The following is a 19,914-nucleotide window of genomic DNA, read 5'->3' on the forward strand; positions in this document are numbered from 1 at the left end:
TTGAAGTTTAAGATTTACACTTTATTTTTAAAGCATATCTATATTTGAAAAGTTCTAAAAATGTAAAGAATATCTTTTTTTATTTGAAAGATAAATAATATCTTTATTTGGATAAAAAAAAAAATTGTAAGACAAATTATTAATATAAAAATGTTTAAAAACAAAAATAAAAAATATAATAATAATTTGGATATAGCACATCATATTAAACAAGATTGAACATTTACCTATATGAAAATGAATATTTTATATGTGATCCGAAAACGAAAAAGTTATAAGATGATGTCATTAATAGCGAGAAGGGGGTGCGGGTAATGCAATCTAGCACTGGCAATCTCCCTGACCCGATCCAAACCCGACCCAAAGTTACTAAGAGAAATCCGAACCCAACTAAAACTGAACCCGAACAATTCGAATTAGATTCGATTTGACCCAATTATCATATTTTGTAATAATTTGAAATTATATCCTATTTTTGATACTTTTTAATCACAATCCGAAACCAACCCCAATTCTCTGACCCAAAACCGACATGCTGACCCAAATTAGGCAAATATTTGTAACGATTATGTACAGACTCGACCCATTTATTTATTTGGACGGATCTGACCCATTTATAGCTCATTGAATTGCTCTGTCAGTGTGACAGTGTCATAGTAAAAAAAAAAAAAAAAAAAAAAAAAAACACCAAAAACACGGATGAACATAACCTGATAGCCCTGCCTTGCCTCCTCCTTCTCCATTGAAGCGCACTCAACATAGTACTTTGACGTTCTCCATTACAAACTATTTGTTCTCAGCAGCTTCTGAGGTAAGTTATTGTTTATCTTTAATAATCATCATATCAATTTCACAATCTAGGGTTTAACTTAATTTAATTTTAATTGTCAGTGCAGTAAGTGTAGGGTTCGAAAATCTCGACTTTAATACCAGCGATTATGTTGCTAGAAAAGAAAATTATGAGCCTAATTTGATAATTGAATCACATATCCCTTAAATTATGTGATTTTATAGCCTAATTTGATAATTGAATCACATATCCCCAAAATTATGTGATTTTTCGAGCTTTGTTTGATAATTGAATAAAATTTGGTTGCTAATTTATTGCACAACCTTTTAATGTTAGGATTGAACTATGAAATTAGTCCTCTTCTTCCGCCTCAAGGCGGCCGGCCCTCCCGGCTCAGGGATGGGCTGTTTATTTGGTTGGTTCTGTGCAAAATTATACCCTATTTAGGCTCTAAGAAATGATGACAAAAAAGTATTCTAATTTGCAAGTCTAGAATTAAAATTGATTTTTTTTTAAATGCTACTCTCAAAGTCTCAAGTTTTACTAGCATTAATGGCAGCATTTGTTTGCATGGCTTCGCGACTAACTTTCCAAACTCATAAATTTTAAAGCTTTCTCATCATTTCTTATTTCTGAATCTATTCAAATCAAGGAATGTCTTCATTGATGGTAAAAGACTTCGTGAATTTGTCTGTTTTGCGCGATTATTCTAAATTGTTGCTGGGTGACCTGTTTCAACTTCTCCATTTTTTGTTTGTCACGGGAAAAAAGTTTTTTGTTTTTTCCTTGTTGCAGTTGTGGTCTTTTACATTTTTTCGGTTTCCGGCTGTTGTGTCTTCTTTGGGTAATTCACTTGTTTCTTTGTCCCTTCATAATATATGTCATTTCATTGTTTGGCAGAATATTGACATGATCACAGAAGTAAAAGAATTACAGAGATTTAACTCTCAGGAGCTAAGTAAACTGTTAAAGGACTCGGAAAACTTCTCGCTTATCCACCTTACTGCAAATGGTTTATCTTTGCAGGTGAGTTGACTATCTTAATCCTAACATATTTATGTAAAGTGGATAGGAAAATAAGATAGTGGGGTTTGGTTGATTAAGAGTGAATAGAAAAAACAAGATGGGGTTTGCTCGATCAAAAGTGACTAAAAAAAATAGATTATAAGTGAAGAAAAAGGTGGGGTTTGATTAATTACAAAATTGACTAAAAAATAGAGGTGAAATGAAACTTTTATTTAGGGAAAATATTATTAGGTGGAGTGAGACTTTTATTTGGGGATGGAGGGAGTAATATTTGTAACCTCCCTTGGTTTTAAATTGTACTCGGACATGTGAAGTTGCCCTCAAATTAAGGTGTGGTTCAATTCTTTTCATTTATTTCTATTGTATATTTTATAGCCTTTATAAGAATTAAAGGTAGGACTACATCAAATTTACCATGATAAAGTATTGGTTTTGTCAAGTGACATACGTTACAAAACAATTATAGAAAGGTTACATGCCCTACTTTTTGGAAATGGAGGGGATTTTTCTTTCCTATTTTGATCGCTTTTGTGGATAAGGATATTTAAGGCAGTTGTTCTCAGATTGATATGGACAAACTCGTTCGAATCCTTCCTCCGCACCTTACTGCTGTGCTATTGTCCTCTCAAGGAGACGAAGCCTCGTTGAAATATTTATTATCTGGACTCCGGCTTCTATATTCTCTATGTGAAATAGCTACTCGACACTCTAAGCTTGAACAGGTCAGTAACATTTTGCCTATTAATACATTCAATTGCTAATTAACCTGCAATTTCGTCATCAGTTTGTGTCTAATAGCCTCTATAAGTTCTTAATGCAGTTATTAAATATGCTTCAGTTACTATGGCAAGATTATTTTTGTCAATTGATTTCTCATTTTACTGTATTAATGTTTTGTCTTAATCTATGTTCTTTGATGATTAAAATTATTTATATATTTATTTTGAGGAAGTACTCCCTATGTTTCTTTAGTTTTTCACTATGCATGTTTGCCAATGCACAATTATTTATTTGCAAGACAGCCTTGGGGCACACAATTTGAGGTTGGGATTATATAATATAAACGACCAAATTAATCAAAAGAGGGATACCTGATCCTACCCTAATCCTAGAGTTAAAATTATTTTGAATAAATTTTTCATTTACTTTCACTAATCACCTCCTAAAATTGTGTGTCTAAAGGCTATGTTGTAAGTAAAAGAAAACGGAGGAAGCAGTGTTACAAGGTTCGCGGGAAGTTGGCCCGAACCGCGACCTAGTTTGTTTGTATCGGAACGTGGTATAGACGCAACTTAGGTCGCTGGAGTCCGCGAACCGATTTCATAGCTTGGAAGCTGAACTTTTCCTCCGTAGATCTGTGTATGTAAGGATTTAGTTTCATATTTATGCGATTTTAGATTAAAAATTTGCTGATATATGAAACTTATGGTAGAGGATGGAAGGTTTTTATTTATTTTTTCACAGAGAAGATGAAGGTAAGATGATCGGTCTTTTTTTTTTTTTTGATTTTTTATCTACTATTTTGTCTATTTTTATTAGTATGGCGGCTTGGGTTTAATATTGTTGAATGGGCTTTGAGCCTTTGACCTACAACAATAATTTGGGCCTATTCTATTGGTTAATAATAATATAATATTAATTATTTATTTCGTACCCAATCGTTCCGGATTCACAAATTCACAATTCACTTATCCGTTTCCGTACCACGTTTCTAATCGAACCCCGTACCTTGTAACTTTGGGAGGAAGCAGTGGCAAAGCTAGCAGGGTACAAGGGGGGGGGGGGGCAGCTGTCCCCCCACTTTAAAAAAAATATTAGCTTATAAATATATTTGTGTGCAGTATTAAAACATAAGAACGAAGGTGGTTCAGTGGTTTAATTCTGGATTACAGAGCTTTTTCCTTACCAATCAGCAGTGGATCAAACCCCCTGGCTGTCATTTTAATTTTTTAGCCGTCATTAAATTTTGAACAAAGACAAAGTAACTATAATTATTACTAAACTTGCTATTGTAATCATCTTGGTTAGTGGAATGAGCTGTGTGTAGAGGATTAATGCTCGATTCTTTTAGTAGCATTTCAGGGTTTTTTTTTTTTTTTTTTTTTTTTTTTTTTTTTTTTTTTTTTTTTTTTTTTTTTTCTCTTCTGAGGAAATCAATATATATCCCTCCATTTTTTCTTAACAATTATATCTATTTAAATGTTTTTAATTATAATTGTGCTTGAACGAACCTCTCAAATTACGGTTGTAAATCTTGTAATAGAAAATTATGACTAGTGCATTTGATTATAATTAGCTATATTATCTTATGTTCGAAACCTTCAAAAATTTTGAACCCGGGCAATAAGCAAATATTTCTTGAGGAAGAGTTGGTTAATGATCTATTTTTTTTTTAACTAATTTTTTAGGATTTTTTTGGTTGTAAAACTTTAACTATTTGTGTCATCGATGCATTTCAGCACTGGTTTTTCCCAAGATGTTTTTCAAATTATGCGATGTCTATTTGTCCAACCAGTTTAAAATTTCTGGCTCTGCGCCACTGGGAGGAAGTACTAGTAAAATTATATTTTTTATAGCATTTATTGAGACGAATCAATAGGATCTCACTTGACTACTCCCTCCATTTTTTTATCTTGCCTTTTGCACAATTTCCAATAGAATGTTGTAATTAAAATATCTCAAGCTACGTATTATAAAAATTACATATTTAGAAACAAAAATCGAGACTTATCTTACAAGATCCCACATGATTATGTTTTGAATTATAGAAAACTCATTAAAGTGCAAGATTCCATTTGCTTTGTATAGTAGCAAGATTTTATTTAGAACAAACATGAAATAGGGAGGGTGTATATCTATTCCTAAATAATTAATATAGTCAAACTTGGCAAATATCCCAATATACCAGTTTGACGTTAGATATATATAATTAAATTCTCATAAAAAAGTTTACAATTTTGTAAAGTATACCAGTTTGAACTTAAAAAATATATGCTCATAAAATAGTTGATATTATGAAACTATTTTTTAATACTTATTTGAATGCATATTTCATTATAAAATTTATTTTTAATACGTTACTAATAAATTATGGTTAAAGTGTCAATTATTCTATACTATGACGGAGGGAGTATATTGGGAATAATTTGGAAACATTTACATTGTGTAGAGTGTTAAGATTTTAAACCAGGAGAGCAAAAGTAACGTAAGTACGTTGTAAATAATTTTTTTTAAGGAGGCTACATTCGCTAGCATGCATGTTTCAGTGTTGAAAGCTTAAATTTTTGAGGGTTATACTTCCTCCATTCCTTTAAATATTGTAACATTTACCTTTTTAGGAAGTTTCAGTGTTTTACAAATATTGCCTTTAGGTAAACAAATATTTCCTTTCACACTATAAATACCCAATATACCCCTACTTTTTCATACTTCTAGCTCATCACTTGTACTTCCCCACTACCTAAAATCTTGTGCACTTCCCCTATGTTCCAATATTAAAGGAGTGAGATTTGTGGGGCTCTCTTCCTAATAGCAAAAAGAAGATAATCACAGGCCACAACAATTGATGATTGGTTAAGCTAACTTGATAGAAAAACTCATTAATTCAATTAAAATTCAAAACTGATATCTTTATTAATGTAGACATCAACCTTTATATAGGCATTATAGCCATGCCTATAAGAGCCCTGATGCACTTAGGGAAGACTAAACCAATCAGCAAACCAAGGTAAGATTACTTGCCTAAGACTTGGTCAACACGCCTAGCATAAAGCTGTTGATGAAATCTAACTCCAAGTAGAATCCTAATCCTACAAGGATTCTAGTTACAAAAATAACTTTGAAAGTAAAAGAAGTGCTAAAGTGCTTAAACCACAAAACACCTATACCAAGTATGATTTTAAACTGTTCAAACCAAATTTGACACAAACACTAATTAAACTAGGATATGAAGCCTCCTGTTAGAAGTAGGAATCAACTTGGAACTATCCAGCAACCTTTGGTGCCCATGTAACCCCAAGTCTGCCACCTTTTAGCTTGTTTGACCTCCAAGAGATATCCAAGAAGGAAAAAACCATGTATGCAATACGTCACCTTTGATTCACATTTCACAATGATTAAAGAGAAAGGAAAGGAACTATCAAGAATTTGATGGCTTTTTGGGAATGCTGGTTCTGCTGAACTATCAAGAATTTGATTGGTTTTGGGAATACTGGTTCTGCTAGGTGGTTAGCTGGCATTTGGCAATATGTCTTTTCTTTTGCTTTCACCCCACTCTGTGTTATTGAATCTCAAGTAATCAGATTTTAAATGAAAGGGAGATGTCTGAGCCATCATGGTTTTCCATAAACAGGAGAAAAATAGATGAAGAAAGTGAAACAAACATTTAATAGGGAAATCATAATGCTGTCTTGTTTTTCCCTTACTATGTCATCTCCAACATTCCAGCACAATGTTGCCTTGTTTGATTTTGGGTACTATCTCTGCAGTTGCAGTATAGAACATCAATTCCACATCTGTGCTGATCTAGATTTTACTTTAAAGCTAATATGAAGTTAATCCTCTTTACCAAGAATATTACCCATTAAGTTTTTTGTTTATATCTGACCCTTTTGTTAAAACTTAACAGTTTAAAACACTTCTTTCATTTTAATCAGTTTTGGAGGGAAATTAAGCCGGTTTATATTTTTTCAGTATGTTATTCATACTAAAACATTGAGTTGATAAAACCTCTGTGTCTAAACATGGTAATAATTTCTCTATTTTCGCCCTGTGACCTTGATTGCCTACTGTTTTCTCCATTTCCAGTACAGCTTATATTTAGACCTTTAATATTCTCTATTTCCTGTATCTGTTTTGAGTTGTGGTCAAGTCGTACTGTAGCTTCTCTACGAATGGCTTACAAACATTTAAATATGACTTTGTTTTCATCCTTATGTGTATTAACCGTTCTTTTATTCTACAGATCTTGCTCGACGATCTGAGAGTGTCAGAACAGCTACTTGATTTGGTGTTCTATTTACTCATTTTCTGCTGTAAACAGGTTCTCTACCTTCATTGACTGAATTAACTATGCTCTTGTAAATTCTACATGTACATCATGGCCAAAATGCTGCAAGGAATCTCTTAATTGTTCCATCTTATTTTTTTCCATATTCTCATTTTGGATTATGTTCCTAACAAGACTCGTGGTCTATGTTCTGCTGATGTTATTAACAGCAATAAAATACAAAATATGTAATGTATGCGATGAAAAAGAACTAAAGCAAATTAGAAAGAAAATCTAAGTCAGTGCATTCCAGCCTCCTGCCTTCTTGTCGCTTCTAGTAATAGTTGTTTCTTTGTGGTAGGGACAAAGGTTACTTATAAGCCAGTGGCAGCTCCCACTGACCTATATTTAGCAAAAGCCTTCTCTTTCTCTCTCTCCTCCTTTCAGGCATTATCTTTAATCAATCTCTCTACCCCCCAGCCATGCTTATCAATTGCTTAGAACTTCCTAAAGCCACTGCCATGGGCTTGGTGACTTGGGTTTGTTAAATGGAAGAGGAAGAACATGAAAGATCTAATCAGCGTTTCAAATTTGCAAGTTTGGGTAATTTGAACTGTAAGTAGACAACTCAAAGTGATGTTTCTACAAGTCTTTGAAAAGTTTTTATGGCCACTTTTGTAGGATAGCGGGAGTATGCATACCTGTTCCCATACTACCTCTGGAGTAAAATCATGTACTGTACTACCATGTAAAATTGATACCGTCTCCTCAAAGCTCCATAAACAGCATATTTGAATGCTAGAGGCAACGGGTTCAAAGACAAAAAAAATTAGCGGCTGCTTCTGACACATGGTTGGTTAGGGACATGGGTGTGTTGGGCCATGGATCTATGTTAGTCAGCCATCAATTTATGATATATCCCCACCTTGTTGGTCCCTGGTTAATTGTATCTCTCTTGTTCATCCATTTCCAATTTGGTCAGCTATTGATTCTTTAATTACTGTTGATGTTGTGGAATAAGGAAGAGGAGGAAGCTATAAGGAGTAGATGTGATGAGGAAACAGGAGAGGAAGATGGTATGATGGTTGCATGGATGCTGCAATTGTCTTGGTGCTGGAAATTATGGAGTGATTGGTTATGAAAGTTTCACCATATGGGGTATCAGGTATACGGGGTGTCGTTTTAATTTAGAACAGCCTTTCTGAAAATGAAATCAAAAAATGCAGCAGCTGATTGAAATTCTTAAATGTTTTGCAAGCTAGATAAAATTTGGAAAAGCTTGTTCTCCATATATCTCGATACTAATTTGACCACAAATTTTTAGCTAGCTTAAATGATTGCAAACACAGCAGAAGTGAACATTCATGATTTCCTTTACTATATACTTAATTTTTTATTGAAACATACTATATACTTAATTAATTCCTTAACCTAGTGGCCTCGAGTAACTTATGCATTCAGTGAGGATAAGCGATTTATATTCTTATCCTCATTCTATGAATCGGAATGAAATGTTTCGTATTAACATCCAGACTTAAGCCAAAGGGACATTATTGTTGGGAACTAAGGTTGTCAGTGTTGTAGCATCTACAAGTCAACATAGTTCTCTACAGACATGTCATATGCATGCCTAGACATTAAATATAAAATATGCCTCCATGTACAAATGTTAGACCTAGGACACCATGTGAATGATGCAAAACAAAAGGGTATGTATAAGACTATTGCCAAAATAAACCCATAACTGATCAGGTACTAAAATAAATCCGTCCATGGCTCCATCGTAAAAGAAATTTCAAATTTATGAAAATCTACTTCTACCATTTTTCTCTAACCCATTCAATTTTCCAATTCTCGACTTTGAGTCATTGCTGCCCCCGTGATCTCCTTCTCCTAAGTATATGTTACTTTCTTACTAACCCACTATGCCATTGACGTGTTTTCTCTCTGCCAAAAGTTGCCTGGTCCATTGAGTCTTAGATTTGGTCATTTGATTTTAAATTCCAACTGTCAAGGGCTCTGTTTTGGAGCTTTGATGGTGAATTTCCACTACCTGGATTCCTAGAACTATGGTGGTTCTATCTTTGAACTTTATGCTCTATCCATTGTTTAGATTATGGGCCTAATAGCTTTGTGTTACAGAAGGCAGATTAATAGTGGTACTATCTTTGAACTATATGTTCATAAATATTGAACTATGTTTCTCTGGACCAGGATGCACATCAAGGTCCTAATACCATAATGTAATTTTCGGGTTGTAGTGGTGGCTGGCATCAGTTGGTAATTGTGCCAGGTGGGGTCTGTTCCCTTTGTTTTTTTTTTTACATATTTTGGAATCATCTGTCTTTCAAAGTGGCTGCTGATGTTGCTAGGTGGATTCAAGATAATGCAAGATTTTATGGTTGTGAATTTGTGATAGGGTAGTGGTGGTAGTTCTGGTGTGGTAGAGTTGGTGTTTCTAGTTATAGAGTTGGTGATGGAGATTATTAGTGATATTGGGGTGGCCTCTCCTCCTACACCACTTCGGATCCACTTTCTGTTATTTAGTACTCCCTCCGTCCTTTTATTATATGCCTACTTTCCATTTTGCACGGGAATTAAGAAAGTTAGAGAATCCTTAAAATTAATAACTAGGAGTACAAATATGCATGTGGGGTTAGAGAGAGATAGATAGAAAGAAAAAAGTGGTTGAGAATTAGGAGAGTGAAAGTATTGGAAATTGATGTCAAAGTACAAAAAGAAAAAAAGGATGGCAAATCATCAAAAAGAGAATTAAGTACAATCTATAAATAGAAATAGACACTTAATTTTGATGACCCAAAAAAGGAATATAGGCATATAATAAATGGATGGAGGGAGTACTTTTTTTTTATAATAGCAAAAATATTTCATTAATTAAAAGTCATACGACATCTACAATAGAGATTTGACGTTAACAAATACATAAGATATTGAATCAAATAAAATTTCCTTCATAAAAACTACGATCGTTGAGTAGATCTTGCACTGTGGAGCATCTCCCGCTTATATCCCTTGAAAATACAGCCTTGTTTTACAGAGACAATCTAACGATCCTTTGTTGTCGTTAGGATGTTTTTCTTCTGATTCATCTGCTTGTATTCAAAAACTTGATAACTTTTTCGCCAACGAAATAATTTCACGACAATCCATTAGATCTAATATTATGGATTCAAAACCAAGAAATTTCACCCCCGAAAAGCGGAGATAAACTTTGTCTTTCGAAGGAGGTCGAAAAACCCTTGTCTTTCGAAGGAGATCGGAAACCCTTTCTTTCGAGGGAGAAAAGTTTCTCCTAAAAGGAGGAAGCATTATTATAAACCTAAAAAATACTTTAAAGAAACAAGAATTGGGGCTTTCCACCGGTTGCTTTCCACCGGTTAAAACCGATGGAAACCCCTTCAAAATTCAACGATGGAGGCTAAAATTTTGGAGAGAGGAAGGAGGAGAGAAATTGAAACAAACTAAAATGACTAATCCTGTTATTTAGTACTTATTGATTGGCTTATAGTGCCTAATTGCCTATTAATCAATCAGTACAATGTTTCATAACTGCAGGGGTGCTGACTGAAATGTTAAATAACATATAGTTGTTAACTAGGAAGCAATTTTGAATGTCTGTATTTATTTATTATAATATTTGATTATGTAACTGATATTTAAAATTGAATTTTTTCTTGCATGATCTAGGGATACAGTTTTTCTGGTGGTATGCCACTTATATACTCGGCACTTGTAGCTTGCAGTATGTATCTAATCACTGCTTTCATTTCATCACAATGGAGTGAACTCATTTATGTTCTCCAGGCACATCCTAAGGTATAATATCGTACTCCGTCAATTTGTTGTTGTTAATCAATGTAAAGCTGGTAATTTATCCCAGTTGTTATAACTTTTATGTGTTCCTCCTGGCATCGGTTCTGAACTAGTGGTTTACCATTTTGACATTTAGAATGGCTGAACAAGTCTTTCTTTGGCAGGTTGACATATTTATAGATGCAGCCTTTGGAGCTGTCCGAATGAATATCAACTGCCTTCAGATAAAGCTGTCAGCAGAGGAAAATGAGTTTCACTCAAATTCTAGTCTAGGCGCTGAAAAGGCAGTCAACTTCTGTTGGCAGCAGTGTGAGGCTTCTTTGCAGTTTGTCCAGTCGTTATGCCAAAATAAGTCTTTTCGCGAACGCCTTCTCAGGAATAAGGTTTCCACTGTTTCTGTATTTTTGTAAAAACATTTGTTATGTATTATATTATGTTGTTCTCTTCCAATCATGCTTGGTGGCTGGCTTTTAAGATGGAGAAGTAGACTGTTGACAATGATCCACATCTAACAAGTACCATCTCACATGTATATTTGGCAGTCTACACGAACAAGGAGCTTTCCATTTGCATAACATTTTGTTTTCATTTTAAAGTAGTTACTTTTTTTCCCCCCCTTACAATAGACATTCTCCCTTTTTGTACATAGTGTGCTGGGCCTGCTGGCCTCTTTATGATGACTGAAGTAGTCAGACTAGTCACATGACCCTTCCCCTTTCCTCAGATTATTGTACTCCAGAAAAAAAAAACTTCAAAATTTGAAAAAAAAAAAAATTAAATGTGCCTCATGCATGAAAGATTGAAAGGTGTGTGCCTTCACGGATCCAGGTATTGCTCCTCGGTGTGCCTTGCGCCATTTGAAACTAAGACATTAGAGACTCTAAGATCTTGAAGTAGTTTAAGGCCTTGATTTGGGCTACTTGTTTCAACAAGCTCAACATTGATGACAAGGTGTAGATTTGGAAACTAAAGGTGTGTGCTCTGCGTCATTAGGATAGCCTATATATCATCTTATGTTTATCTTTGAGGCTTGGGGTTTTCACGGGATAGATTTTTTAGGATGATGGAGAATCTGCAGGTTTATTTACTTCCTATCATGTGCCATGGGTAGGTCATCTATTGAACATCAGTGTGATTCTCTATTCATTTGATTTGATGGTTGCCGAGGCATGTCCAAACATTTAAAATGTAAATGACTAATTGCTAGTTGGGATCTGTGCTATAGCGTTGTGGGTCTAGCATCTCTTAAATGTCACATTGGATGTTTTCCTGGGTTATATTTTGCAAAGAAAGCATGATTAGTAAGCTCATTTTTTTCCAGTGCTCTTCTCTAGTGTACTTTTTGTCAAAGTAACCAGGGAGCTTTGACTGTGATGAAATTTTATACATTTAAATATTGAGGAAGGTAAGAGGGAGCCATGGTTGCTGGATCAGACATCAATTTATTAAAATAATGAATGAAAAAAAAAACTTGTACATTAGTGGCATTTGTAATCCTTATGATATTTGTTTGAAGTGATCTTGCAGATATGTATTGTTATTATATTTGGTTTGCCATGATTCAATTTTTCTTACAAAGTTTTGTATTGTGTATCAATGTAGGAGTTGTGTGGGAAGGGAGGAATCCTTCGTCTTGTTCAAGCCACCTTGAAATTGAATATATCACCATTTCTCAAGGAGCCTCTTGCAGTGATAGCTGCTGTTTCTAGGCTAAAAGCTCGAGTTCTATCAATTGTAAGTCCAAAAAGTGTTGATTTTCTCCAAGTGATCCTATAGAATTGGACTTATTATTGCACTTTAGTTAGTTCAGAATCTGTAGTTTGGCTGAGAATGGTAACCAGTGAACTTCAGAATTGCAATTGCTAAGAGGGCTACTAATTTGACTTACGAATTGGCTTTTTACAGCTGTTGCATCTTTGTGAATCAGAAAGTGTGTCTTTTCTGGATGAGGTTGCCGGCATTCCAGAAAGCCTGGAGCTTGCAAAGTGTGTTGCTGTAGAGGTAAGTATTAACAGAGCAATTCTGTATTCTATAAGTTCTTATGGGAGGAAAAGCATATGTTTTTCATATATTCACTCTCTTTTACAAGATGGTCAATCATATAGGTATCGCCATCAGCGCTTTCTTTCACAAACTATAAATAAAAACTTAATAAAAAAAATAAGAGAATGTTTATTGGTGAAATGTTTACTAGTGGAATCAATCACCTTCCTTTCCCTGAGAACATTGTCCTACTATTTATTTAGGAATCTTTCCTTCTTATTTAATAGAAAGATGTTCAAAATGATATATATTGATATGCTGCATCTTTTACTTTCTGTAAGCATCGTTATGTGGCCCACTTTTCAGTAATTATAGTAAATTTTTCTTGAACTTAAAAGAATTTGAGTATCACCTTCTTCTCCTTCGCTGTATATTATGGATTTTTAACTTAGGAATTTAGGATTCAAATTGGTCGCTAAATTGATAATAATCTAAAGTGATACAAAAGCACAATACTGGTGAAATTGTGAGAATATCTGTTATTTTACTTGCCTATGAGTTGAGATTGTTGTAATTTTAAGATTCTTACTCGAGTTTGGGCTTCATTGACAGATATGAACTTCGACTATAGTTTTTTATATTGTCATTTTTATTCTGGTTCATATCTTGAGTTGAACTTCTCATTCAAGTATTTTTGAAGGAATTTGCTTTACTCACATATGCCTTTTAGAACCAAGGGTCTTCTAGGTAATTCACTAATGATCCATGTATTGATCTAGGTTATTACATTACTGAAGACCATGCTCAGCAGAGATCTTAAGCTGCTGGTGAATCACTCGGGTAAAATATACCCAAGGGGGCTTTTGCAGCTCAATGCATTGCGCCTGACAGATATCTTCTCTGATGATTCAAATTTTCGTTCCTACATTACAACATATTTCGTAAGCTCTCCTGCAATGCCTTGCGGTTTTATTAATTATTCAATAGTGTACTTATCACATGGTTTCCCCTCTACCCTTGGTCATCAGTTTCAGTTGATTTGGCATGTAAGTACACAGTTATTTGCAGAATATAGGGGCCAAATTTGCCATATAACATGTTTCAAACTTATTATACTTACATGTTTATTGTCTTAGATCACTTTGTATTTGTATATTCCATTTGATGCTTATTTTTCTCTATTCGTGTCATGCATATCATTTGTTTATTTTTTTTAAAAAATTGCCATACTTATTGCACAGGCTTTCCATTTTTGTCCAGGCTGAAGTGCTGGCAGCAATCTTGTCAATTCCTTACCAACAGTTTTTGGCTGGTTGGTGCTCATCTGACTTACCTCTAAAGGAAGAAGATGCTTCACTGGAATACGAGCCTTTTATTATGGCTGGGTGGATTTTGGACTCATCTTCAACACTAGATACGATAAATGTAAAAACATATGAATCCAACTTTATTCCAACCAACAATGCCCAAGCATCTTATGCCCATCAACGAACTTCTCTATTGGTTAAAGTGATTTCCAATCTTCATTGTTTTGTGCCTAAGATTTGCAAAGGTTAATTTCTTAAATTTGCTTTTCATGTGCATCAAGCATTCATCTGAAAATGCATCAACTTACTATTATTTGTAATTAACAATCTAGCTTTCACCCTAAATTACAGAGCAGGAGAGGAATTTATTTCTTCACAAGTTTCTTGAACGTCTGAAGATGGATTGGCACGATCCAGAGGCTGGATTTGAATTCAACTCTGCACCTGAAAAAGCTGCTACAATATGCAAGAATCTTCGTAACTATACCTCCCTGACCACCTCTTTCAGATTTTGATATAAAAACTTCTGCGTAATTTATGAGTTCCTGGTACAATTTGTGTAGGTTCATTATTGGGTCATGCGGAATCCTTGATCCCCACTTTTCTTAACGAGGAGGATGTACAGCTATTAAGGTAACGTGCAGTATGCTCTTTAAGCTTGTATGATTTCTGTTTATAATGTTTTTATTTCAATAAAATTGTAAATTGTAAATTGCTCAAGTCAAACTTGATTGTAACTTATACAGAGTACTACATAATCATACATGTATTGGTTTAATGTTTTTTTTTTCTTTTTCTTTTCATATTAGTTTTACAAGGCTGGAATGAGTATAATAATCATATGAGGCTAGTATATTTACATGTATATGTATTATATTATTTTTATATTCTAAAGGATTTTTTGACTTTTACCACAAAAAAAAAAATCACGAAATTGTTTTTTACTACCAAAAATTTTAAAAGTTGTATTTTACCACCAAAAAAATTTCTAAAAATTGTTTTTTACCACCTACCGTCAAGAAAACCGTCAAATTTAACGGTTTAAAGAAAAACTCTTTGATTTTCTTGCGTAAAATATGTTGCTAATACGTTAAGGGGGCATTTTGGTCCTATGGGTTCAATTTGAAGTCGGAATTGACAAAAAATGATCGAAAATGCCTCATTTTGCGTGTTTCACGCAAACCGAGGTATTTTTAAACGCACAAAAAGAAGCATTTTCGATCATTTTTTGTCGATTCCGACCTCAAATTGGATCCATAGGACATAAATGCCTCCCAAAACCCCTAAATGTGATGTGTTTGGCACAAAAATCGAAGAATTTAAAATATTCCGTTAGGGTTTTTACGGCAGGTGGTAAAAAACAATTTAAAATTTTTTTTTGGTAGTAAAATAAAACTTTTAAAATTTTTGGTAGTAAAAAACAATTTCGCGATTTTTTTTTTGTGGTAAAAGTAAAAAAATCCTATTCTAAACTATTCACAAATTGAAAAGTTAAAATATTTTTTTTTTAATAATGTTATTTTATTTGATATTATTTTGAATGAAATTAGACTTGTTACACTTAATTGATTTAAATGAATCATAAGTAGATCTTGTTTAAAAGTGCTTTATAAAATGAATTTAGATGATGTAAAAGTTACAAATTTACTAGTATACAATTTGTATTGAAAAAACAAATTTTTTTATGCATGTGAAAATTTTAAAGTTTATCAAAATTAAACGTCAAAATAAACATATTCATCTTGAAAAAATTTATCTGTTGGCAGAGTTTTTAGCTGCTAAGTCCATATATAGTTTATTTCCTCATATGGGATTAGATGGAAAATTCTGTATATGAATGCTAAAGCAAATCAACTATGTACCTACTTTTATTTGGTGGTTAATTTTCAGTGCTTACTGCTAGGGGAAATTAGCTTGAATATAAATTTATATTGCCTCCATTTCACAATATATGCATCATTTTTAATTACATGCTCTACCCAATTGAGTGGACAAAATGGTGAAATTTGACACATTCCTTATGTGATTAGAAGAGCGAGTGTGTACAACAAACTTACAAATGTGGTAAATTCACCCCAAAAAAAAATCATTGAAGGAAATAATGCATAAGTTGTGAAACATCCCAAGTTGCACGTATTTTAAAACAGAGGTAGTATTAAAAAAAAAAAACTAAACCGTCAAGTTTGCTGAATGAAGTAAAGTCTGAGGCATCCCAAGTATTTGCTCCTTGTGCTTCTATTTTCTTAATCAATGCGCTTAATTTACTTCCAAACAAATTTTCAACAAGGAATATCTATGTTAATTCTTCCTCGTGCGCTGTTTTGGCTATGTTTAGTCAAATATGCCAATGTGGAGATGAATTCTAGCTCAAAGCGAAGAGTCATAAACCATGAAGACATTTTGTTAAATAAATTATAAATTCCTTTTTTTTTTTGGTTTCTGTTGCAGGCTTTTTTTCACCCAATTGCAGTCACTTATTGGCCCGGTTGAATATGAAGTCAATAGAGGACTGGTAAATGTGTATCTTTGACATGAAGTGGAATTGTTTGCAAACTTGACCTACCTATCTTTGGCTGCATAATTCTTGACAACTGTTATTATTGTCGCTAGGAGCTTCAAAGTTCAAGGGGCTGTACCGCTTCTCTTCAAGAAAATGTTGATTTTGATCATAAGACCAGACACTCTAACCTGAGAGAAGGTATGTCAGAAAATTCAGCTTTTCCAGGAGTGGACAATTCTTGCATTAACGGTGAGGCTACTGCTGAAGCTGATGGTGCAATGCATGATCAGAAGACATGTGAAGGTAAATCTATTAAAGCTTTAGCTGAGTGTATAGTCGAGACTGAAAAGGAGATTCATAATGAAGAGACAAGTGGATCAGATTCAAGTACTACAAGAGGACAGAACCCCAATGATAAAGTTGGTGATGGTGAATATACTAAGCCAAATGAACATTTCCATAGAAGTGTAGTTGGAGGTGTTCAACAAGATGAAAGGGTTGAAAGTGTATTTGGTGGAGAAAAGCAAGTAAGGAAACGTAAGAGACATATAATGAACGATAAACAAATATCGTTAATTGAAAGAGGGCTGCTGGATGAGCCTGATATCCATAAGAACTTGGCTTCTTTACAATCATGGGCTGACAGATTAAGTTTACATGTAAGAGAATTTCAGCTAGTTTTTATCAATTATTTGATGTTATAATGCGTTGATAAATGGTTTTTATATGTGATTCTTATCTATGGTCCTTGCAGGGTTCAGAAGTCACATGTTCACAGTTAAAAAATTGGTGAGACAACTTTCCCTTTCCAGGTGTATATACATTATCAACTACATTCTTTGTTTGTGTTGCTTATTGAGCATTAGAGATGTCTGTTTTCTCTTCAATTTTTTTGTCCTGCGTTGTTCAGCTAGTTTATTAAGATGCTGCCCCTCCTTACCTGGCCTGTTTCCACTCTTAATATTATGTGCTTGCTTAAATGCTGCTTAGGATATGTTTAGTTCACTCTATTTTTGCTAATCTGATCTGTTTTGATCCGAACTAAAAAAAGTAATATATATTGTGCTATGTATCGATATGTATGTTAAGAGAGCAATGCTTTTCCATTAATGTCTAAACTTTCCATGAGAGAAGTCGAGGTTTGCATAGTTATGCTACATGCAGAATACTTTCGATTATTAACTTTTTAGACTTTGAAAGTGCTTCTAAGCCCATCAATACCTTCTTATGGACTTCTTTGGTCAGTAAAAACAAAGCAAAAGAAAGAAAAAAAGAGAGATGAGTTTGTGATTTTTCTACTCAAACAAATCAAGAAATTCAATCACATTCTACTCCCTCCGCATTGTTTTAAGTGTTACACTTTTATCGGGCACGTAGTTTTAGGCAATTTAATTAACTTAAATAATATAAGAGGTAAGTAGGGTAGTTCGAGTATTTGAAAAATGTAAAAGAAATATAGTGGGGTTACTAGTTTATTAACAAGTAATGAATGTGAGAGTAGAAAAATATTAAAAAAAAAAAAGAAGTAAAAATGGGTTTGGGTGGGGACCATGAGAGGAGAGATTTAATATTAAAGTGTAGTTTTTTTGCCAAAAAAGGAATTATAACACTTAAAAAAATAAGGTTGTATTTGGTATGTGTAATACTTAAAATAACACGAAGGGAGTAATGTAAGATTAACCACACAAACATTCAACCTCAAAGTCGAATAAATTGAATAGTTAGAAGAAAGAATGGGTAAGGATTTTCATTTAGAAAATTAAGCAATTATGTTACCAATCTTTAATTACCAATATGTAAAAATTATAAACATTTGATATTAAAATAGTATAAATTGAGACGAATTTAATAAGATCCTACATGACTATATTTTTTCTTAGCTATAAATCACCAATGCCAGTCAAAGTGAAGCAAATAAATAATGTAAAAGTCAAACTGTTGCAAGTATAAAATATGGAGGAAGTATGTGAGAATAGCCCTTATGGTAAGTCGTGGGCCATTAGGTCGCGTAGATTTGATGGCTATGATATGAGGCTTCATTAAGGGTATCTTTGTAAAATTAGGTTCGAAGTTCCATAAAATTATGAAAAATGCCATCAATGAATATTTTGATATTGTAGCCGACGATGTGGGTCACACCGTGGGAAGTTCTCACCGAAGGGTGGTTTTGATATACTCCCTCCATTCTGGAAAGCTCGACTCACTTTGCATATGTGTGGTCTTTGATGTGTGTCTTTGATCATTTATATCTTCAGATACATATAAGTGAAATTTATTTTGGTGGTGCTTCTTGTAAACAGGTTGAACAACAGGAGAGCAAAGCTTGCAAGAGCAGCCAAAGATGGTCACCCATTATCTGAGGAGAATGCTATAACTGACACACAAGTTGGGCCCCTTGTGCAGACAACTTCGGATTCTCCTGAGAGTCGTATGGAGGATCTGCCTGCTTCTGCTGCTGCCAATGACCACAGTCAAGTACCGACAGTTCTGAGCACAAGTTCAGGGATAAATATTAACCCAAGTCTTGAGGCTGCCCACCCTGAAAGTTCAAGCAGATTAAGCGTCGAAAATGAAGGTCTGGCAACAGATACAAGTTGTGTAAACTTTTTGGCAGGTCAAGCTGTTGTACTTACCGATACACTAGGGAAAGAAATTGCAAAAGGAACTGTATATCAGGTAGAAGGTGAATGGCATGGCTGCAATCTGTCAGATACTAGAACTTGTGTTGTAGATATTACAGAACTTAGGTCTGAGAGGATTGTAAGGCTTCCCCATCCATCTATTGAAGCTGGAGCCACATTTGAACAAGCAGAAGTAAAGATTGGGACCATGAGAGTGCTATGGGATTCTGGTCGGATGCTCAAGTTATAGAGACTAGAGAGTGTCATATATGTCGTCTCGTTTAGAAAGGGGAGATGTCTAGGAGGTTTTTTAAGTAGAGGTAGCTGGTAATGCTGATCCAAGACAAAGCAGAGCCACAAATTTGGCAGAAACAAACTAACAGGATTAGGTGGGTGCTCTTTTTTAAAAGTTGAGCGCCATTTCTTGTATAGCATCTTTTATTGGAAAGTTGTGCTCTTAACAATGTCATTTGTAAATGACTAATGTCTAATGATGTCCGAGATTAATTATTATGTATGCTTCAGAGTTCTGAGCATGTTGTATAGCTCCTCCATCTTATACCTGTGACCATTAGCATTTTTGCAATTAATTCGGAGTTTAAGAGTATTTGAATTAAATCGCATACAATGTTTTAGGTAAGATTATCCCATGAATTGTCTAAATGAAATAATTGTCTAAATGAAATTCATGGGAATTTTGAATTCCCATTAGAAATTAAATCAACCAAACAGCACCTAATTTTTATGTCTTTTATCTCCCTAATCCAACTTACAGCATTACGTCATCTTCAATAACTATCTTTGTAATATATGCTCGTAAATTTTATCAATGCAATACAATTCAACCTTAAATTACAAAATAATGA

General features: G+C 33.9%; 1 protein-coding gene across 3 annotated transcripts; it reads left to right on the top strand.

The window, feature by feature from the left end:
• The first annotated feature begins 664 nt into the window (after positions 1-664).
• On the top strand, positions 665-19,595 carry LOC145641785 (nodulin homeobox-like). 3 transcript variants are annotated; one of them, XM_081692744.1, is made up of 17 exons: positions 665-811; positions 1,691-1,816; positions 2,380-2,538; positions 6,780-6,857; positions 10,512-10,640; positions 10,802-11,020; positions 12,240-12,371; positions 12,543-12,638; positions 13,400-13,561; positions 13,881-14,172; positions 14,279-14,404; positions 14,491-14,560; positions 16,376-16,439; positions 16,538-16,730; positions 16,809-17,086; positions 17,182-17,216; positions 18,728-19,595. In XM_081692744.1, exons 2-17 carry the CDS (start codon positions 1,700-1,702, stop codon positions 19,296-19,298), a joined length of 2,721 nt encoding a protein of 906 aa, XP_081548870.1. In that variant the 5' UTR covers positions 665-811; positions 1,691-1,699; the 3' UTR covers positions 19,299-19,595. The 3 variants fall into 3 exon arrangements, with proteins under 3 accessions (XP_081548870.1, XP_081548868.1, XP_081548869.1); XM_081692742.1 differs by having other exon boundaries at positions 16,538-17,086; XM_081692743.1 differs by having other exon boundaries at positions 6,780-6,824; positions 16,538-17,086.
• Positions 19,596-19,914: the final 319 nt, after the last annotated feature.

Source organism: Chenopodium album, chromosome 8 (assembly GCF_948465745.1).
Source record: "Chenopodium album chromosome 8, dcCheAlbu1.1, whole genome shotgun sequence".
In the NCBI taxonomy this organism is placed as follows: Eukaryota; Viridiplantae; Streptophyta; class Magnoliopsida; order Caryophyllales; family Amaranthaceae; genus Chenopodium; species Chenopodium album.

Excerpts from the sequence above, each read along its gene's own strand:
- LOC145641785 (XM_081692742.1), top strand. The coding sequence starts at position 1,700 with ATGATCACAGAAGTAAAAGAATTACAGAGATTTAACTCTCAGGAGCTA. Across the intron at positions 2,539-6,779 it reads GACACTCTAAGCTTGAACAG|ATCTTGCTCGACGATCTGAG; the intron begins GTCAGTAACATT and ends TTTATTCTACAG. Across the intron at positions 14,561-16,375 it reads GAGGATGTACAGCTATTAAG|GCTTTTTTTCACCCAATTGC; the intron begins GTAACGTGCAGT and ends TTTCTGTTGCAG.